Raw genomic sequence first — 16,091 nt, 5'->3', positions numbered from 1 at the left:
TATAAACGTTCTTCATTATTTGTAGTACAATTCCATTCTTTGTATGGTCTTAAAATTTTTTTCTAATTAGAAAACACAAAACAGACCACAGCATATCATATCATCAGTAACAAGCTGTCACAACGCAATTCAACTAAAAAAATCGAAGAACCAACTAAACTGAAAAAGTAACAAATTACTTACAACGCAGTTTTTTTTCGACAATCGAGCAACGTTTAACAATATTACTCAATCAAAGAAGTTGACAGCGATTTTTTACTATATTATTTTTACATGTGCCTGCTTTTTCGAATGATTTCTTTTTAAGTTAAAATATTTTTAGTCATAGGTACGTCAATATTGTACCATCTATCGAAATTAAATATTTGTACAAATTTACCTCACATAAAAGTAATAATAAAATAGACGGTTGTAGATATCTAGGTAGTTCAAACCACATATAAGATGGCGTTTGATATTTACGAGTTCTTAGCCAGCTTGTCTGTACTATTCTTAGTCATTTATTATTACTTTACACTAACCTTTCATTTTTGGCGCAGACTCGTTAGAATATCTCTAGGAAATTATACGTAACAGAACAATATCTGAAGTTTAAAAATGAGCTAATGATCGGTATCTTATCTATACTACGGACTACATAAAGGATGTTTTAAATAAGGACAATATTTTTGCCGACTGCGTGATTATTTATGATAAAATCGTTATCTTAGCAATTTTTTTACTTCGAGCCAATGGTGGATGCATTCATGTAATAAACGTGCACCGACTTTCACTTCGGTCAAACTAAAGAAAATGTTTAATTTATTGACATAGTGTGTTGATAACTTGGAAAAGCTTTTAGACATTTCCGTTTATAAAAATCCATTTTCGAGTGTCATGAACTCACCGCTAAATTTGCCACTGACGTTATTGAAGTTTGTATATTTGGGATGAAGATGAATGTCCTTGCATAAGTCAGACAATTCCGCAACATTAGGCATCAAGTTTATACAACAGATAGATTGAAAATTGTTAAATTAGAAATAAAAGAAGCAACTTCCTGGCTTTACAAGTCGCTTGAATCTCTTGGATACAATTTTTAATTGACATGGAAAGGAGAACAACGTTAAACGAAATGACTTTGTTGACCTAATAATGAAACTCAAGCGAGAAATTAAATAAAGATGGCAATATTACTATAAATATTCACAATTTTCATAGAATCAAATGTTAAAACTAAATAATCTCCAGTAGAAATTAATAACGTATTACTTATGTAAAGTACTTTGAAAAATACTTTATATTTTAGTAGTATTGGTAAGACAATATAAAAGTATATATAATTATAAATGGCACACGCAATATATTGTTTAATATGTTTTTGTTATTTTTGATTCTGTTATAAATACATGTTTTATGAATATTTTTTTCGATACATTATTTTAAATCCACACTACGGTTAAAAGAATAATGTAATTTAAATTACTATAAATATATATGCTCTTTAAGATGAAGAATTTGAGACTATAAAAATCCAATTCAATTCTAATATATTATTGCCATAGTATAATGATTGTTAAAAATAAAATAATATTATTGTAATAAGAGAAAAAAGTAGGATAATGTCGAGCAAAGATGGATGAACAAAGAAAAAAATTTTTACTGATTATCTACTTGATCTCAGGAACGTGATTTACCTTTCTTATTCAGATAATTTGCTAAGTTTTCCCAAACTTTATTCATACCTTATTTTTTTATACAATTATAATTTATTAGAAATAAACAATGTTATTTACTGATCAAAGAAAATCAAGGTATTTTTTATCATTATTGTTTCAGAAATGATCGATATATTTCTTACTGCTCAAACATTTGTATTTTTTGTTGCTAGATTTGAAACATCACATACCATAATGATTTATGTTTGGTAATGCTATTTTTCAAGCGGCTTACACTGAGGATTAAAATGAATAAGATTTTTTCAGGTAGTCGTATAAATCTTTCCCTATGGAATCTTTTTAAGCCAAACTTTAAAGTATACGTTTATTTGTTCTCATCAGCCTTGATAAGAATAATAAAAAAACGTCACTGAACCGCCGGTAAATGTACCAATAAAATTGGGCTTAAAAGGATCCTACAGGAAAAGATTTATTTGACCGAAAAAACCTTATCCACAATGATTTATTTTGTATGAAATGGCTTTGAGTTCAATGATATAAAATACATTTCAAGAAGAAATCAATAAAGAACTGAACAAAAATGATGGAAGTGCGAAGCACGATGCAATAAAAAATTTGAAATATATACATGAAGTATGTTCTGGTAAGTGTACTCATTACGAGTGAATGGAAATACGTCCAATAATGATATATTCTATATGCATATTACTTTCTTACCAGAAATGTTTAGAAAAAGTTCACCGCTCACGGTTCTTGTGAGACAGCATGAGATGATATATGTTTTCAGGATGAAAAATATGAATTCCAAAAGGAATGAGAGTTTAAGTCCGAGCTCATGATATGCAACATGATCCACAATATATACTGATTCAGATACCAGATATATTTGACCTCGAAAGATTTGACGACAAAATCTTGAAACAACAGATCTCTTATTAAGATTTAAAAGCCATATGTAAATAATTCAAGGAGAATATTCAGCAGTTTGAGGTATCAAGCTAAATTTTACAAAAATTAATTAAAATCGAAAAATAAAGTAAAAACCGTCATTAAGTAAGAAACTAAATCAATTAATTAATTATAATATTCATTATCGTACTTTTTTCTAATTTATAATAATTACAATGTAATGTTATATCTATTTATACTTTAGTAACATTAAATAGTAAATAAATTTGATAAAAAGTCAAATATGTTGTTAATATTTATGTATAGAAATTCAAATAACGATTATAAAATAGAACATTTACAGAACTATAAAAAAAGTAACATTAAGTTCAGTATTTTGGCTTTCAAAAGCAAAAATTTATTTTGTATAAAAATTTATTTTGTACATTATGTATAAGTAAGTAATAAATTTTTCATTCTTTAAACCTTAATTTACCTTTTTTTACAAAATAATACAAAATAGTAGATTTAACATTTGATTTTTGTAATAAATATTTTACTTTATACATGAAAATTCCAGGTAATTAAGTTATGTGTTGATATAATACAAAACTTTTTTACAGGTATCCACATACTTCATTTAATAACTAAAATATTTTATATTCTTTACATCTATGGCCATGACGTTCATCTAATAGATTATGTTCTGTATTCTGCTTATTTGCAAAACCCTACAATTGTTTATCATATTTAATAAATAAATATTTCAAATAATTGTTTAGGTATAATATGTAGCATACCTGATTTGAGACTGGTAAGATAGAGCAAAGTTTTTCTGAATTACATGGCCCTTTTATATTTGAATAGAACTTGTATCTACATTAGAATTTTTGCCATTATTCATACCTGAAACTTAATATGCAGTTCATTGTTCTAGGAATAAAAAATTAATCAACTTAAAATAATAAATACCCACTTCTTGTGATGATCTTTTTCTTTTTCTCGTGGTAAATATATTTTTACTATCACTGTTTGACGATTTTTCATCATATTTGACTGGGCTATGAGATTCATTCTTATATTTTACTGTATAATTAATGTTCTGATATTAAAAATTATGAAACATATTTTTTAATAGTATATTATAACAATAGCAAATATAATTTTAGTCTTTTAACAAAAAAATTACAGCTATAAGTAATCAATATTATAATTTTTGTTCATATTATATATATGATATATCTTTAATATTAACATTTTATGCTATTTTTTCAGCCACGACTTACCTTCTTTCTTTTTTACAAGATGAGGTTGCCTTTCATTAGCCATAGCAGTAGTCAATGATATACTATTTGCAAATGTGGTAAATGCAGTACGACCTTTCAGTCTTGGAAATAAAGGAACTATTCTACGCCCTTCCACAGTCCATTCTGAATCAGTATTTGGGCCAAACAACCTAAAGAATTTATGAAAATATCAGTAAAATAAAATATTGACAAAAAGGATTAATTAATGCTTACTGTTCTGCAACCAATGACAGTTTATCATCATTTACAGCTCTCCTTATTTCTGCTTGATGCCGATCTTTGGATATATGTAGAACAGTTGCTATTTCTTCCAGTAGTTTTTGCTTTTCGTCAGTCAAAGAACCTTGAGCTCTTAAAACTGATACCATTTTTGCATATGCATCAAGTTCTTAAAATAAAATATGTACTTTTACTACTTGATAATAGAAAAATATCTCTTATGTTAATTAAAATTTAACAAATGTCAATTTAATGCACATTCAATGCACACTACTTGATCTGATCAGTCTCATCTAATAAGTGTAAAAAATTTAAAGTAATTAATCTCTTACCTAAAAAACGCAAGTACTTTCTACAGTCATCGCGCGACATTTCCGAATTTGTGAATTCGATTTAATTATTCTAATTAGACAACAATTGGCATCTATTTTTCCAGAGTCAAACTACGTATACCGCGATAACATAAAGAACTTTTAACCATCTTAATTTGTATAGTACATTATTAACAAGTAATCCATACTACATAAAACTAATTCACTTCAGTATTCGTATCTTTTACATTTTGCAAAATTATAGATCTAGTATAATTGTTATTTACAGGGTTATCTTTTTCGAAGTGTAAATATAATGCTATACATGATATATGATTCTTAACCTAAAAATTTAGATTCACAACAAACGTTGCAACTTTGTAAAGCGGCAAATTCAAAACTGCTGTGACGTGATATCTCAATAAATATTTAATATTATCTTTAATTATGAAAAACTTTAATTTTTAGATTACAAATATTTTATTGAGATAATAACAATTATTTGATTTTCAAATTTTCTCAATAGTTACAAAAATACTATAAAATTGAAAATAACAAATAAACGCTTATTTGCAAGATTTCAAGATCATGAAAAGTTTTAAATAGAATACTATTTTGAATTGTTATAAACATGTCATTTAAGCTTCTTCATAAAGTATATTTATTGTTTTGTTTATTTATTTATATAGTCATGAATCAATCATTTGTTACTTCGAACGTAGTTTTTTCTTAAATTAATGTCTTTTTTGATCATTATATTACTGTTTTAAATACCGAATAACATTAGTGAAACTTATATATGAAAATCCGCAATAGCTTAACTTTTGATTCGATTTTGTAATTGTCATTTACCAAAACATTCCGCGGACAAATTTGAATAAATATTTTATCATATTATCAAAACCTCTACGAAATTATTCAATTTATAATGCGCTATTATTCGCATATTCATTTATAGTTTATATGCTTATACGCATTGTAACACATTATAGGCATAGAGGAGATGCACACACAGTGTCAGTATCTATACCGTTGCCAGCGGACGAAGGAACTCAGCGAGAAATTGACGAAAATCGATCCGGAAAAATTATAGAAAAACTGCGCGTGATTGGAAAATATAGCAAAACTTATTAACCTGTTAACCGGGGAAACCCTTTTCTAATTACGCAACATATAACGGGCGCGTCCTTTTCTACTAAGACGTGTATGAATGACGTATTACCAAAGTAGTAGCAAAATATACGTCCCGCCCGTTCCAGGGCGCTATATAAATATCGAGGACTTATTCATATGTCCTACCCGTACTTATTGTTGTTTACTTTGGACGTATTTATACGTCCCGCTCGGTTAACAGGTTAATAAGTCTGCCTAATTTAGTTTTTCTTAATAAAAACATTCCGAAAGCCGAACACTCCCAAATTAATAGAAGTAAAATCTGCATAGTGTTTTAATACGATTTTTATAGAAATGAATGTGTTGAATCATTAGCAAAAATCACTTGCAATTTTTCTATCCAATCAAAATATTATTATAACCATGCGTTAAAAAATAAATTATGAACCTGAAAGATCAGTCGGTAACATAGATCTGTACTCTTGTGTGTGATACGTGCGTATATCTAAAAATTTTATATATATATAAAATTTAATAGCAATAGGACACACCCTCTCGAGATAATAAAAGCTGTATTAATGAAATAGGTTATTTTCTGAAATAATCATCAATGTCAACTATTAGTTAAATGTGGATTTTTTAATACTTACATAAGTATTAGAGTACTTAAAATTATTGGTTGTTGAAAAAATAAGTCATTCTTATTAGTATAGCTCTTACACTGGCATTCTTGGGAATGTATTGTCTATGTTAAAGTAGTTGACATTACTGTATATTTGAAAAATAACCCATGCTTATGAGCAGAGCCCTTTTCAGCGGGTAGTACTTCTGGCGTCTACACGTTATCTTAAATGTTTATCTCTTTTTGATATTTTGATTGGATAGAAAAATTGTGCGCGATTTTAGCTAACTATTCAACACATTCATTTCTATAAAAACCAATCGAAAACGCTACGCAAATTCAATTTCTATTGATCGGGGAGTGTTCAACTTTTGGAATTTTTTTATTAACGAAATCTTAATTGCGTAAAATTATTAATGAGTTTGCCTATCCTTGCTAATCACACGCATTTTTTCTATAATTTTTCTGATTTCATTTTCGTTGATTTCCCGCTGAGTTCTTTTATCCGTTACCAGGCCACGCTTACACTGTGCGTTGAAGTCATAACAAAACAAGTCTCACACGATCTTGAACATTTAAAAGTTTCTCACTCAACCTTCTGCTTGCCAGAGATAACTTGTATGAAACATAGTTCTCACGAAAACAGTTGATTGCAGGTGACAGATGTAGAAAGATCGTTGTTTTTATTCAAGTCTCTTTGTTATTGTTTTAGTGATTTTACATTTGAACCTATTTTCCACCATAATGTCGTCGGCGATGTATAATAATAACGAGAGCGCTATAATCGATCCAAGTGGCGCACAATACGAATTACCTGCATTGTCCGAAAATTTAGAGTTTTGGATGACTCGACTACCTCCAAAATTGAAAGCTCTTCCTATTATACAACTAGCTATTCCAGGTAACATTAGATTTATTGGAATATAGCAAAAATCTTTCATATCACGAGACTTAAACCGATTAGAACTATTCTAAACTTGTTAATTTTAAAACAAATGGGAGTTTAATTTGAAATTTTTATTGCCAAATGTGTACTTGTTAATTTCATTTAATTAATATGTTTATGCACTATAAAAAATAATAAAATTAATATTAATAATATAATTATAATAATATATAAAATAAGCTATAAAATAAATTATAAGGTGACCTTCTTTATAAATACAAATTACTAGCGTACATTTCTGAAGATGACTTCCAATATTATGTCCTTGTAAAATTTTAATTTATCTATTTTTTTCTAGTACATGTACGATTTTTCTTTGTGAGTGTCTACAATAGACAACTTGTCTTGTTGAGTGGCCTATTTACATAATATGCATATATGACTCACATCCGCTATAGCATTTCCTATAATAATCATAGATAATCAAGCATGAGCTGGTTTCTCACGGTTTATTCAGTTCTGCTGATTATCACATTTGTATCACAGGTTCCCACAATACCATGACATACACAATCGAGAAAAATAACGATATTGGACCCGACGAGCCTGTGCCGATACGTAACATTGGACGTCGCCTTTCAATTGTCATTAAGCCCATCATTTTTAATTGGTCGATTAATCAGGAGGAAAATGTGAAAGATCAACTCGATGGTGGAATACGTTACTTGGATTTACGTGTCGCAACTAAGCCAGGCGATAACAACATTTACTTTTTACATGGGCTTTATGGAGATAACATCAGCCAGCCACTGCACATCGTCAATGAATGGCTCAACCAACATCCGAATGAAGTGATCATAGTGGATTTCCAACATTTTTACAATTTCGATGAAGCCAATCATCGCAGCTTGATTAATCAAATAAAATTCATATTTCGCGGTAAAATGTGCCCTGTCTACAACAAGTTTGACAACATTACTCTACAGTGGCTGAGCTTACAAAAATATCAAGTGTTTGTTGTATACCGAAATGCTATTGCTCAATATTACACTGATCTTTGGCCTGGTGGCTTATGGCCAACTCCTTGGCCAGAAACAGTTGATTCTACCAAGCTCGTTAATTTTTTGAATAACGGTCTTCAGAAGCGATCTCGAGATGCTGGATATGTTTCTCAGTGCTTATTAACTCCTACAAAAACCTACGTTACGAAACATATCTGCGGGAATCTTCGTCGTAATTTAACGCCAGTTTGCCGCAGTGTCACAATGCCATGGGTGGAACAACATTCTCCTGGAAATGGAGGGATGAACATTGTCATCACTGATTTTGTAACTTATGATAACTTTTCATTTTCAAGAAAAGTCATTCAACGTAATGAAACGCTTCTTCAATCATAAAAATACATAATTACTCAACTCACCTATATGTATCAATACGAAATTAATAATAATTATACTAATTTTTATACGTGGTACTGTAAACATTTATTAAAGATTGAATAGTATTAAGTGTAATTTATGTCAAAAAAAGTATTTACATATTTTATAATAAGCTATATATAAATTGTATCTATACTCCATGGCATTGAATTATGTTTTTCATATTTTAATGGATTAAAATTAATAAATAAACATATATCCGTACAAAGGTTCTGAAAGAACACAGTTCAGACTTCATAGTTTAACTATGTCACATGATGATTTTCAATAAAAAGTTAACTGATATTTATTATTAATTATACAAAAACAATCATACTCTAAAGTCTTCTATGATTCATTCGCGAAAAGGTTTACAAATATATTAACAAAATTGTTATTTTAAGTATGGTTTTCAGTATTTATAATCAACAATGATCTCTTTTAAAAATTGTGAGTAAGAAACAGTTTTGAAAAGTCGTCCATAATACAGGAACCTAAATTGTAAATGTTGGCTTTTGATTGAAAGTTGTGTTATAAATACGACAAGTATAAAGAATGATAATTGAAACGTTTTTATGGCTGAGCTATTTCTAAGACTTTTTACGAACTGGGTACCTGTTCGTTATTGGAAAGAGTTCATTTTCCCGACGTAAAACGACAAATGATCTCTTAATTTAAAGTTCTGCAGATCACAATGCTTTAACTTTTAATTGCTTCATTCTTGGAGCTCGCTTTTTGGCAAGTCTTCGTTGCTCCTTTTCCTCCCACTTTCTTTGTTTGTCTGGATCTTCTTCCTGGAGAATGCGTTCTTTTTCCGCACGTCGTCGTTCTTCGCGACGTGCTGCGGCTGCTTCAGCACGAGCAGCATGGGTAGTTTTTAGAAAAGCTTCTTCAACTTTTTGTCGATTTTTATCAGTCTTACTTTTACCCTACAAAATACATTAAATTAAATGAATACTATGTTTTCACAAAATCTATGTACACGTTTTGAGTCAAAAAGTGGTTTACTACATGTACATGTAAGGATTCAAAAAAATAGCCATACAAATTTTTAGTTAAAAATATCATATAAGCTATACAAAACTTTGCTGTGTAATTAAATGAAAGTTACTTTTATTTTTACCACAAATAGTTACCTCTTTCGAAAGTTTAAAGCGACGTATTTTATCCAATAAGTAAAACGTTAACTGAAGCAATGGCTTAAGTTTTTCTTGACTATCTACATTGCTTATGCGTCCTTTTATACTAATATTCAGTCCAACCAGTAACACCCTTTTCACTTCAGGCATAGTGAGCTGAGAAGAATCTCTGCAAATATTACATTTTTATAGTTAGTAAACATGGTTTAAGCAAATATAAAAAAGTAAGAAAAAAACAATATTCAAATAAATTACTCTTGTTGTTTTGGCCCACTGTACTGGTCACTTATGTGGATGTAATCAATGTAGGAGGCATATTTATTAAAGGTCTGAATAACTCTTGCATCTAAAATAGCAGAAGTTGCTTCAGAAATTTCAGACATGACATAAAATCCAATTGGAAGATTAAACTTTTCTCCAGGTCGTCTTTCTGGGCAATAGACACTAACATCTGCAATATCTTTTGTTAAGTGCATAGCTGTTTTCTTAGCGGCAATAGCTAAGACAAAATTATCAGTCTCATCTTTGGCTAATTCAATTCGAAGATGTGCTTGATCGTTTTGAGGACGCATGAGTTGCGATAATACAGCAACCAAGTCTTGTCTTTTGATCAATTTTAGTTCTACTAATAAGGAATCACATCCAACACGACCAGAACAGTAGATACTGTACTGAGATTCACTTTCTTTAATAGGACCATTGATAGGTTCATCATCATTGGATTTACCAGTATCACCAACCAATGAAAAATTTTCAGAAAGAATCAATCTGTGATCATTGAACCATGTTTCAGCAATACGATAATTTTTGGATTTACCCGCAATATAATTTATGAAATAAACAAGTAAGCCAACAATCATTAGAATTTCAAGATAAAAGCTGTCCCATCTAGCTCGCAAATGCAAAGGTACTTTGGTAATTGTTAAGGTAGAGGGTTCTTCAGCTTTCACATCAGAATTTCCTCCAGTTATATCTAGTCCCTCAAATTCTTCTTCATCTTGAAAATGATCAAATTCATTATCAACATCTTCTACTGAGACATCATCATCTGCATAATTCTTCTCATTTTCAATTTTGTGAAATTCAGATGGGTCATGATCTCCAATTGGCACAGATCCCCTTGTAGATTTGTCTTCTTCAAAATCTTCAAACTCTGCAAATTCATTGTCTTCTAACGATTCCTCTTGAAAATGTGCTGTGACCCACAATCTAGTTTCAACTAAAATAATATGAAGTACAACTAGCCACAATTTCATATTACCTAAAACAACAAAAGGCAAAAGTTAAACATTCGTTATGTAAACTAAATGCAAAATCATTTTTCAAAAAAAAAAATGTTTAAAAAATATGCAAATATTACTGAAAGTGTTAAAAACAGTTGAATATAATTAAGAAAATTAAATGAATACTAAAACTAATAAATACAAATTATTTAGGTTATTTAACATAATCATTTGATGATAGTAAAATTTCATTGTGACATACCGACTATTTTATATGATCAATCTTACTTCAAATTTTGTAAAACTATATATAATACAATAAATTTACATGAACTTTTGAAAATGTAAAAGTTAAATTATAGTTAACTCGACTGAGCAAAATCTAGCATAATGCAAAAGAGGTGACGGCGACTCGTGACTTATGAAAGTGGGCAAACCTCACGCTTCCACCGTGACAAACCTCGAAATACCAGACAATCCAATCGATATAGTCGATGCTGGATAAGTAGGAAACTTGAACAGCTTGAATTTAGTAAAATATTGTTCATGAAGGTATATCCAGCACGGCTAACGCGGCAAAAGTTGCAAAATCAATTTAGTTTTAAAACCACAAATGCAAAAAATATAGTTGACTAAACAGTTTCTGTGTTACAATACAAGATAAATATACGATTTATAAGATTTATTACGAATAACATTATTTAGTGTTAAAAGAATTCAAAATTTTTTTCGCGAAAGGCATGGAAGCATAAAACAATATATAAGAGAAAGAAACAACCCTAGAATTAGAAGTCTGGACGGAGGGGTCGCATTTAGCTATCGCCTATCGCGTATGCGCGATTCGTAACGATTAAATATGCGATAGTGTGCCTGTACTGTCAGTGCATATCCTTCTGTTGTTGAGTACAGTAACCGCATTATGCATTTTTTGTGTGTCGGCAGTATTATTTTTTACACGTTTCTAGTCTCAATAAAAATACTGTAACTCTTTATTTCAAAAAGTCAATGTGACATAATTGAGTTGAGAATATCAATTTTAGTAAAGTTTTTACTTATTCTACAATAAATCTATTGCCATAAAAACAAACTATTACTATAGAAAAATTGTATGTTTAGTGTTTGCACTATTTAACTAGAAGTTGTCAATAAGATACTATAGTTGATGTCAGTAATCAATTCTGTTGCTTTCAATAAGAAATTTGTAGAAAAATTCATCCATTTTTTATCTTAAAAGTTGTGAAAAAGGAACTGTTTTTTTGCATAGGTAAGAATTATTATAAATAACTCAATATATATATATAGCAAAACTAAATATTTTATTTTTCTCTTTAGTTACAACTAAAAAATCATGGAAAAAGCTGAAAGTCAGTCAAAGACAATGCGAAAGAAAAGTAGTAAAATTGTGACTGCAGAAGTTGCCACTCAGCGTGTCCAAGTAGTAGTTAGATGTCGTCCTATGGATGATAAAGAAAGTGCACAAAATTTTTCTAGTGTTGTAGAAATAATACCTGCTAGAGGAGTTGTGGAAATTCGTAATCCTCGAGACGAACCAAGTAAAGATGCTGTTAAAGTTTTTTCATTTGATTCAGTATATGACTGTAAATCCACTCAGCAAGAAATTTATGAGGAAACTGTAAGGCCTTTAGTATCTTCAGTCCTTGATGGTTTCAATGGTACAATTTTTGCATATGGACAAACTGGAACTGGAAAAACATATACAATGGAAGGATCTAAAATTGATTCAGAAAAAAGAGGTATTATACCTCGATCATTTGAACAAATTTTCACTCATATTGGAAGATCCAAAAATATACAATATCTTGTGAGTGCCAGTTATTTAGAAATTTATCAAGAGGAAATAAGAGATTTACTACAACAGGATCAAAATTTACGTTTTGAGTTGAAGGAAAGACCAGATACCGGAATTTTTGTTAAAGATTTGTCAAGTACAGTTTGCAAAAGTGCAGAAGAAATTCAACAACTAATGACTTTAGGGAATCGAAATCGAACAGTAGGTGCTACAAATATGAATGAACACAGTTCACGATCACATGCAATATTTATTGTAACTATTGAAATGGATGACAATTGTGGAATTAGAGTAGGCCGTTTGAATTTAGTAGATTTAGCAGGAAGTGAGAGACAGAGCAAGACTGGATCTTCAGGAGAAAGACTGAAAGAAGCTAGTAAAATTAATTTAAGTTTATCAGCACTTGGCAATGTTATTTCAGCATTAGTTGATGGTAAAACATCACATGTACCATACAGAGATTCAAAATTAACAAGACTCCTTCAAGATTCCTTAGGTGGTAATTCAAAAACAATTATGATAGCAAATATTGGTCCAGCTAGTTATAATTATGATGAAACACTTACTACGCTAAGATATGCTAATCGAGCTAAAAATATCAAAAATAAGCCAAGAATCAATGAAGATCCTAAAGATGCACTGCTTAGACAATATCAAGAGGAAATTCTACGCTTAAAAGAAATGTTAGCTCAAAAAAATTTGACGCGGCAAGAAAAGCCACCATTAGAAAATGAGGAACCTGAAGAATCTACCAATGAAAAACTACAACCAAATCAGGAGGCATCTGATGCAGAAAAAAAATTAATCGCAGAACAACTCAAAGCTGAAAAAGAAGAAACTGAAGAATTGACTAAACGGATTTCGGAGTTAGAAAGCAAAATGCTCTGTGGAGGAAGAAATATTATTGATCACACAAATGAGCAACAAAAAGCATTGGAACAAAGAGCTGTTGAAATTGCAGAACGTAAAAAACGCGAAGTTGAAATGCAACAAAAGCTTGAAGAACAGGAACTTACAAATTTGGGTGTGCGTGAAACTTTCACCAATTTACAACAAGAAGTTGATGTAAAATCAAGAAAACTACGAAAATATTATGCAAAGTTGCAAGTTCTGAAACAAGATTTAGATGATGTTACAAATGAATATAACAGAGACAGAAGAGAACTTGAACAAACACAACATGAATTGATGAAAGAGCTTAAATTAAAATATCTTATAATAGAAAATTTTATACCTGTGGAAGAGAAACATAAAATTCTCTCTAGGGTTAAATTTGATGAAGATGAAGATTGTTGGGTCGTTAAAGAACTAGAAACATCAAACTTTGAAAATATCAAGCGCCCAGTATCAGTTCCTAGTTTAAGAAGACCAATATCTGAACATGCATGTACTGCTTTAGCCATGGGTAAAGGTCCTAGATATGCAGGTGAAAATATATTGAATTTGGATCTTGACATGCCTGCTCGAACAACATTAGATTATCAAAAACCAGTTATTGCACCAACTATTCAAGCTGTTTTAGAAAAAGCATTATGCGATGAAGGTGATATTGATGTTGATGCATCTAATGCAAGTTTCACATCCAGATCACGTACGCATACTGCACGAGCTAGACCAAAAAGTGTAGCTAGAATGCAACAAATTCCAGCTCCAGTATATCCCAAAACAAGAGGCTTAGTTCCAAAATAGTCACATTTTTAGTGTTTATTTATATGCAAAAGATATCTGTAAATAGTCATTAAGCTTTAAAATGCAATTAACATTACGAAATGGCATTATTTACACTTATCATTCATTGTTTATGTGATATTGTCTACTTGAGTATTTAATAATTATTTATTAACTTAAATTACCAGAGACTTAAATTATTATTTATTAATTCAGTCAGGATGCTTTCAAATTTACTATATATTCAAACCATTAAATTTTACTGTATTTTCATATTATTGTAATGTCTGCTTATAAAATTAAATCAAAATCTTAATTAAATCTGTATAAAAAAGTTTTTATAAAAATATTTTCAACTTTCTTTAATAAGAATTCTTTTATGAAATTGAAAATATAATTGCAACATTTTGCGTTGCCCATTCAATTAAATTTGCAGAACAAATTTTATATTGCAAATTTTGAGTAGTTAAATTTGTAAAATTGTAGAAATTTATTTTTTAGTTATTATATTCACAATATTTTATTCACAATTTAGTTATATAAATTCAGTTTTTTTTGGCCTATGATAAGCTATGAAATTCATAAGTTGGAGTATAACAGCATTATGAAAGAATATCATAATTTAAAACAATTTTCATCCTCTATAAAGTAACTATGAATTCTAAATATTATGAATATTCTAAATTCTTATTTTAAATAATTTTATGTAATTATTTCATCAGAAAAAAAATTTTTAAATCCAACTGTCGACATTAATAAAACGACTACTGTAAAACACTTGTTCATTGATTTATTAGCTGGAATTTTATTTGCTTTTTCTGAAATAACGGTAACATAAAATCATTTAGAATGGCTTTATCGCAAACTACATATTAAAATGTATTCATGATTTAATTGATACTTAATTTTCCCACATCAAAGAATCATTAATTTTTATAATTGCTATGTATGAGAATAAGTTGACCCCTATACATTCCACTGTAGAAATATAAAAATTATTCCAGTTTTAACAAAATTAACACTTACATACATTCAGAGTTACATGTATCTAAAAACAATTACAGTATTAACATTGTTCTCATAGATGCATCATTTCAACAAAATAAATTGTTGTTAAAATAAATGATAATCTTATTTTTTAATTTTCAGAAACAAATATAACTAAACAATGCTATTTAAAATAATAAATGAATTTATACTGGAAGTTCTGGAAAAAAATAAAAATCTAAGATAAAAAGATATGTAAAATTTGATTTGTTTATAAATAACTTACCTCATTTGAAATATCACATTGATACTTTACATTCAATTGGTTACTCATTACTTGGTTGAAACAAATGATTATTAGTTTTATATTAAAATCTCTTGAATAAGCTTCTATAAAGTTGAGTTATATAAGTATTTATAGCATTGCATCACACAGATAGTATAAAATAAGAAATACTATCTACTTTGCAATTTGTTATTACAAAATGTAAGCTTTACAGAACCCCACTAGGGAAAGAACTGAATATTTTATCGACGATAGTTTCAACGTCATGATTGTTTTTAATATTTTGTAATAATATTGAAACATATACGATGTTAATTTTTTGAAGAAAAAAAAAAAAAAAAAATCTACTTTACAGTAAAATTTAGTCATTTCTCACGAACAATCGTTCGTTCAAGACAAACAAATTATAAATAGTACATGATTACATTATTGACTAATTATAAATTATTTGAAATACTTGTAACTTATTTCTGAAGATAACAGAAAATAATTTTCATTAGCTGTAATATTTGTCAGTGTAAAGAAATCTAAAAATACCATGTAGATTATTGTTGCA

At 29.1% G+C, this 16,091-nt stretch overlaps 4 protein-coding genes across 10 annotated transcripts; 2 read left to right on the top strand and 2 right to left on the bottom strand.

The window, feature by feature from the left end:
• Positions 1-2,950: 2,950 nt before the first annotated feature.
• Positions 2,951-6,862, bottom strand: LOC131666022 (BRCA2-interacting transcriptional repressor EMSY). Of its 7 annotated transcripts, none has more exons than XM_058938343.1 (6): positions 6,714-6,862; positions 4,067-4,241; positions 3,833-4,002; positions 3,523-3,632; positions 3,347-3,458; positions 2,951-3,277 (listed from the first exon to the last, which is right to left on the bottom strand). In XM_058938343.1, the coding sequence occupies exons 1-5, from the start codon at positions 6,745-6,747 to the stop codon at positions 3,447-3,449; spliced, it is 501 nt and encodes a 166-aa protein (XP_058794326.1). In that variant the 5' UTR covers positions 6,748-6,862; the 3' UTR covers positions 2,951-3,277; positions 3,347-3,446. The 7 variants fall into 7 exon arrangements, with proteins under 7 accessions (XP_058794326.1, XP_058794330.1, XP_058794329.1 ...); XM_058938347.1 differs by having other exon boundaries at positions 6,709-6,846; XM_058938346.1 differs by having other exon boundaries at positions 6,680-6,820.
• On the top strand, positions 5,193-8,405 carry LOC131666020 (PI-PLC X domain-containing protein 3). The gene is made up of 4 exons (XM_058938339.1): positions 5,193-5,737; positions 6,634-6,736; positions 6,831-7,019; positions 7,551-8,405. The coding sequence occupies exons 3-4, from the start codon at positions 6,863-6,865 to the stop codon at positions 8,399-8,401; spliced, it is 1,008 nt and encodes a 335-aa protein (XP_058794322.1). The 5' UTR covers positions 5,193-5,737; positions 6,634-6,736; positions 6,831-6,862; the 3' UTR covers positions 8,402-8,405.
• Positions 8,406-8,583: 178 nt separating this feature from the next.
• On the bottom strand, positions 8,584-11,284 carry LOC131666019 (PAT complex subunit CCDC47). Its single transcript, XM_058938338.1, has 4 exons — positions 11,047-11,284; positions 9,817-10,822; positions 9,559-9,730; positions 8,584-9,351 (listed from the first exon to the last, which is right to left on the bottom strand). Exons 2-4 carry the CDS (start codon positions 10,815-10,817, stop codon positions 9,112-9,114), a joined length of 1,413 nt encoding a protein of 470 aa, XP_058794321.1. The 5' UTR covers positions 10,818-10,822; positions 11,047-11,284; the 3' UTR covers positions 8,584-9,111.
• A 227-nt stretch (positions 11,285-11,511) lies between these two features.
• LOC131666018 (kinesin-like protein KIF3B) lies at positions 11,512-14,581 on the top strand. Its single transcript, XM_058938337.1, has 3 exons — positions 11,512-11,823; positions 11,901-12,048; positions 12,117-14,581. Exon 3 carries the CDS (start codon positions 12,133-12,135, stop codon positions 14,281-14,283), a length of 2,151 nt encoding a protein of 716 aa, XP_058794320.1. The 5' UTR covers positions 11,512-11,823; positions 11,901-12,048; positions 12,117-12,132; the 3' UTR covers positions 14,284-14,581.
• The last annotated feature ends 1,510 nt before the right edge of the window (positions 14,582-16,091 follow it).

Source organism: Phymastichus coffea, unplaced genomic scaffold (genome assembly GCF_024137745.1).
Source record: "Phymastichus coffea isolate CEN01 unplaced genomic scaffold, Cenicafe_Pcof_1.1 PCOF00055, whole genome shotgun sequence".
NCBI classification, from domain to species: Eukaryota; Metazoa; Arthropoda; class Insecta; order Hymenoptera; family Eulophidae; genus Phymastichus; species Phymastichus coffea.
The sequence above is the reverse complement of the archived record's forward strand: the minus strand, read 5'-3'. Positions and strand labels throughout refer to the sequence as shown.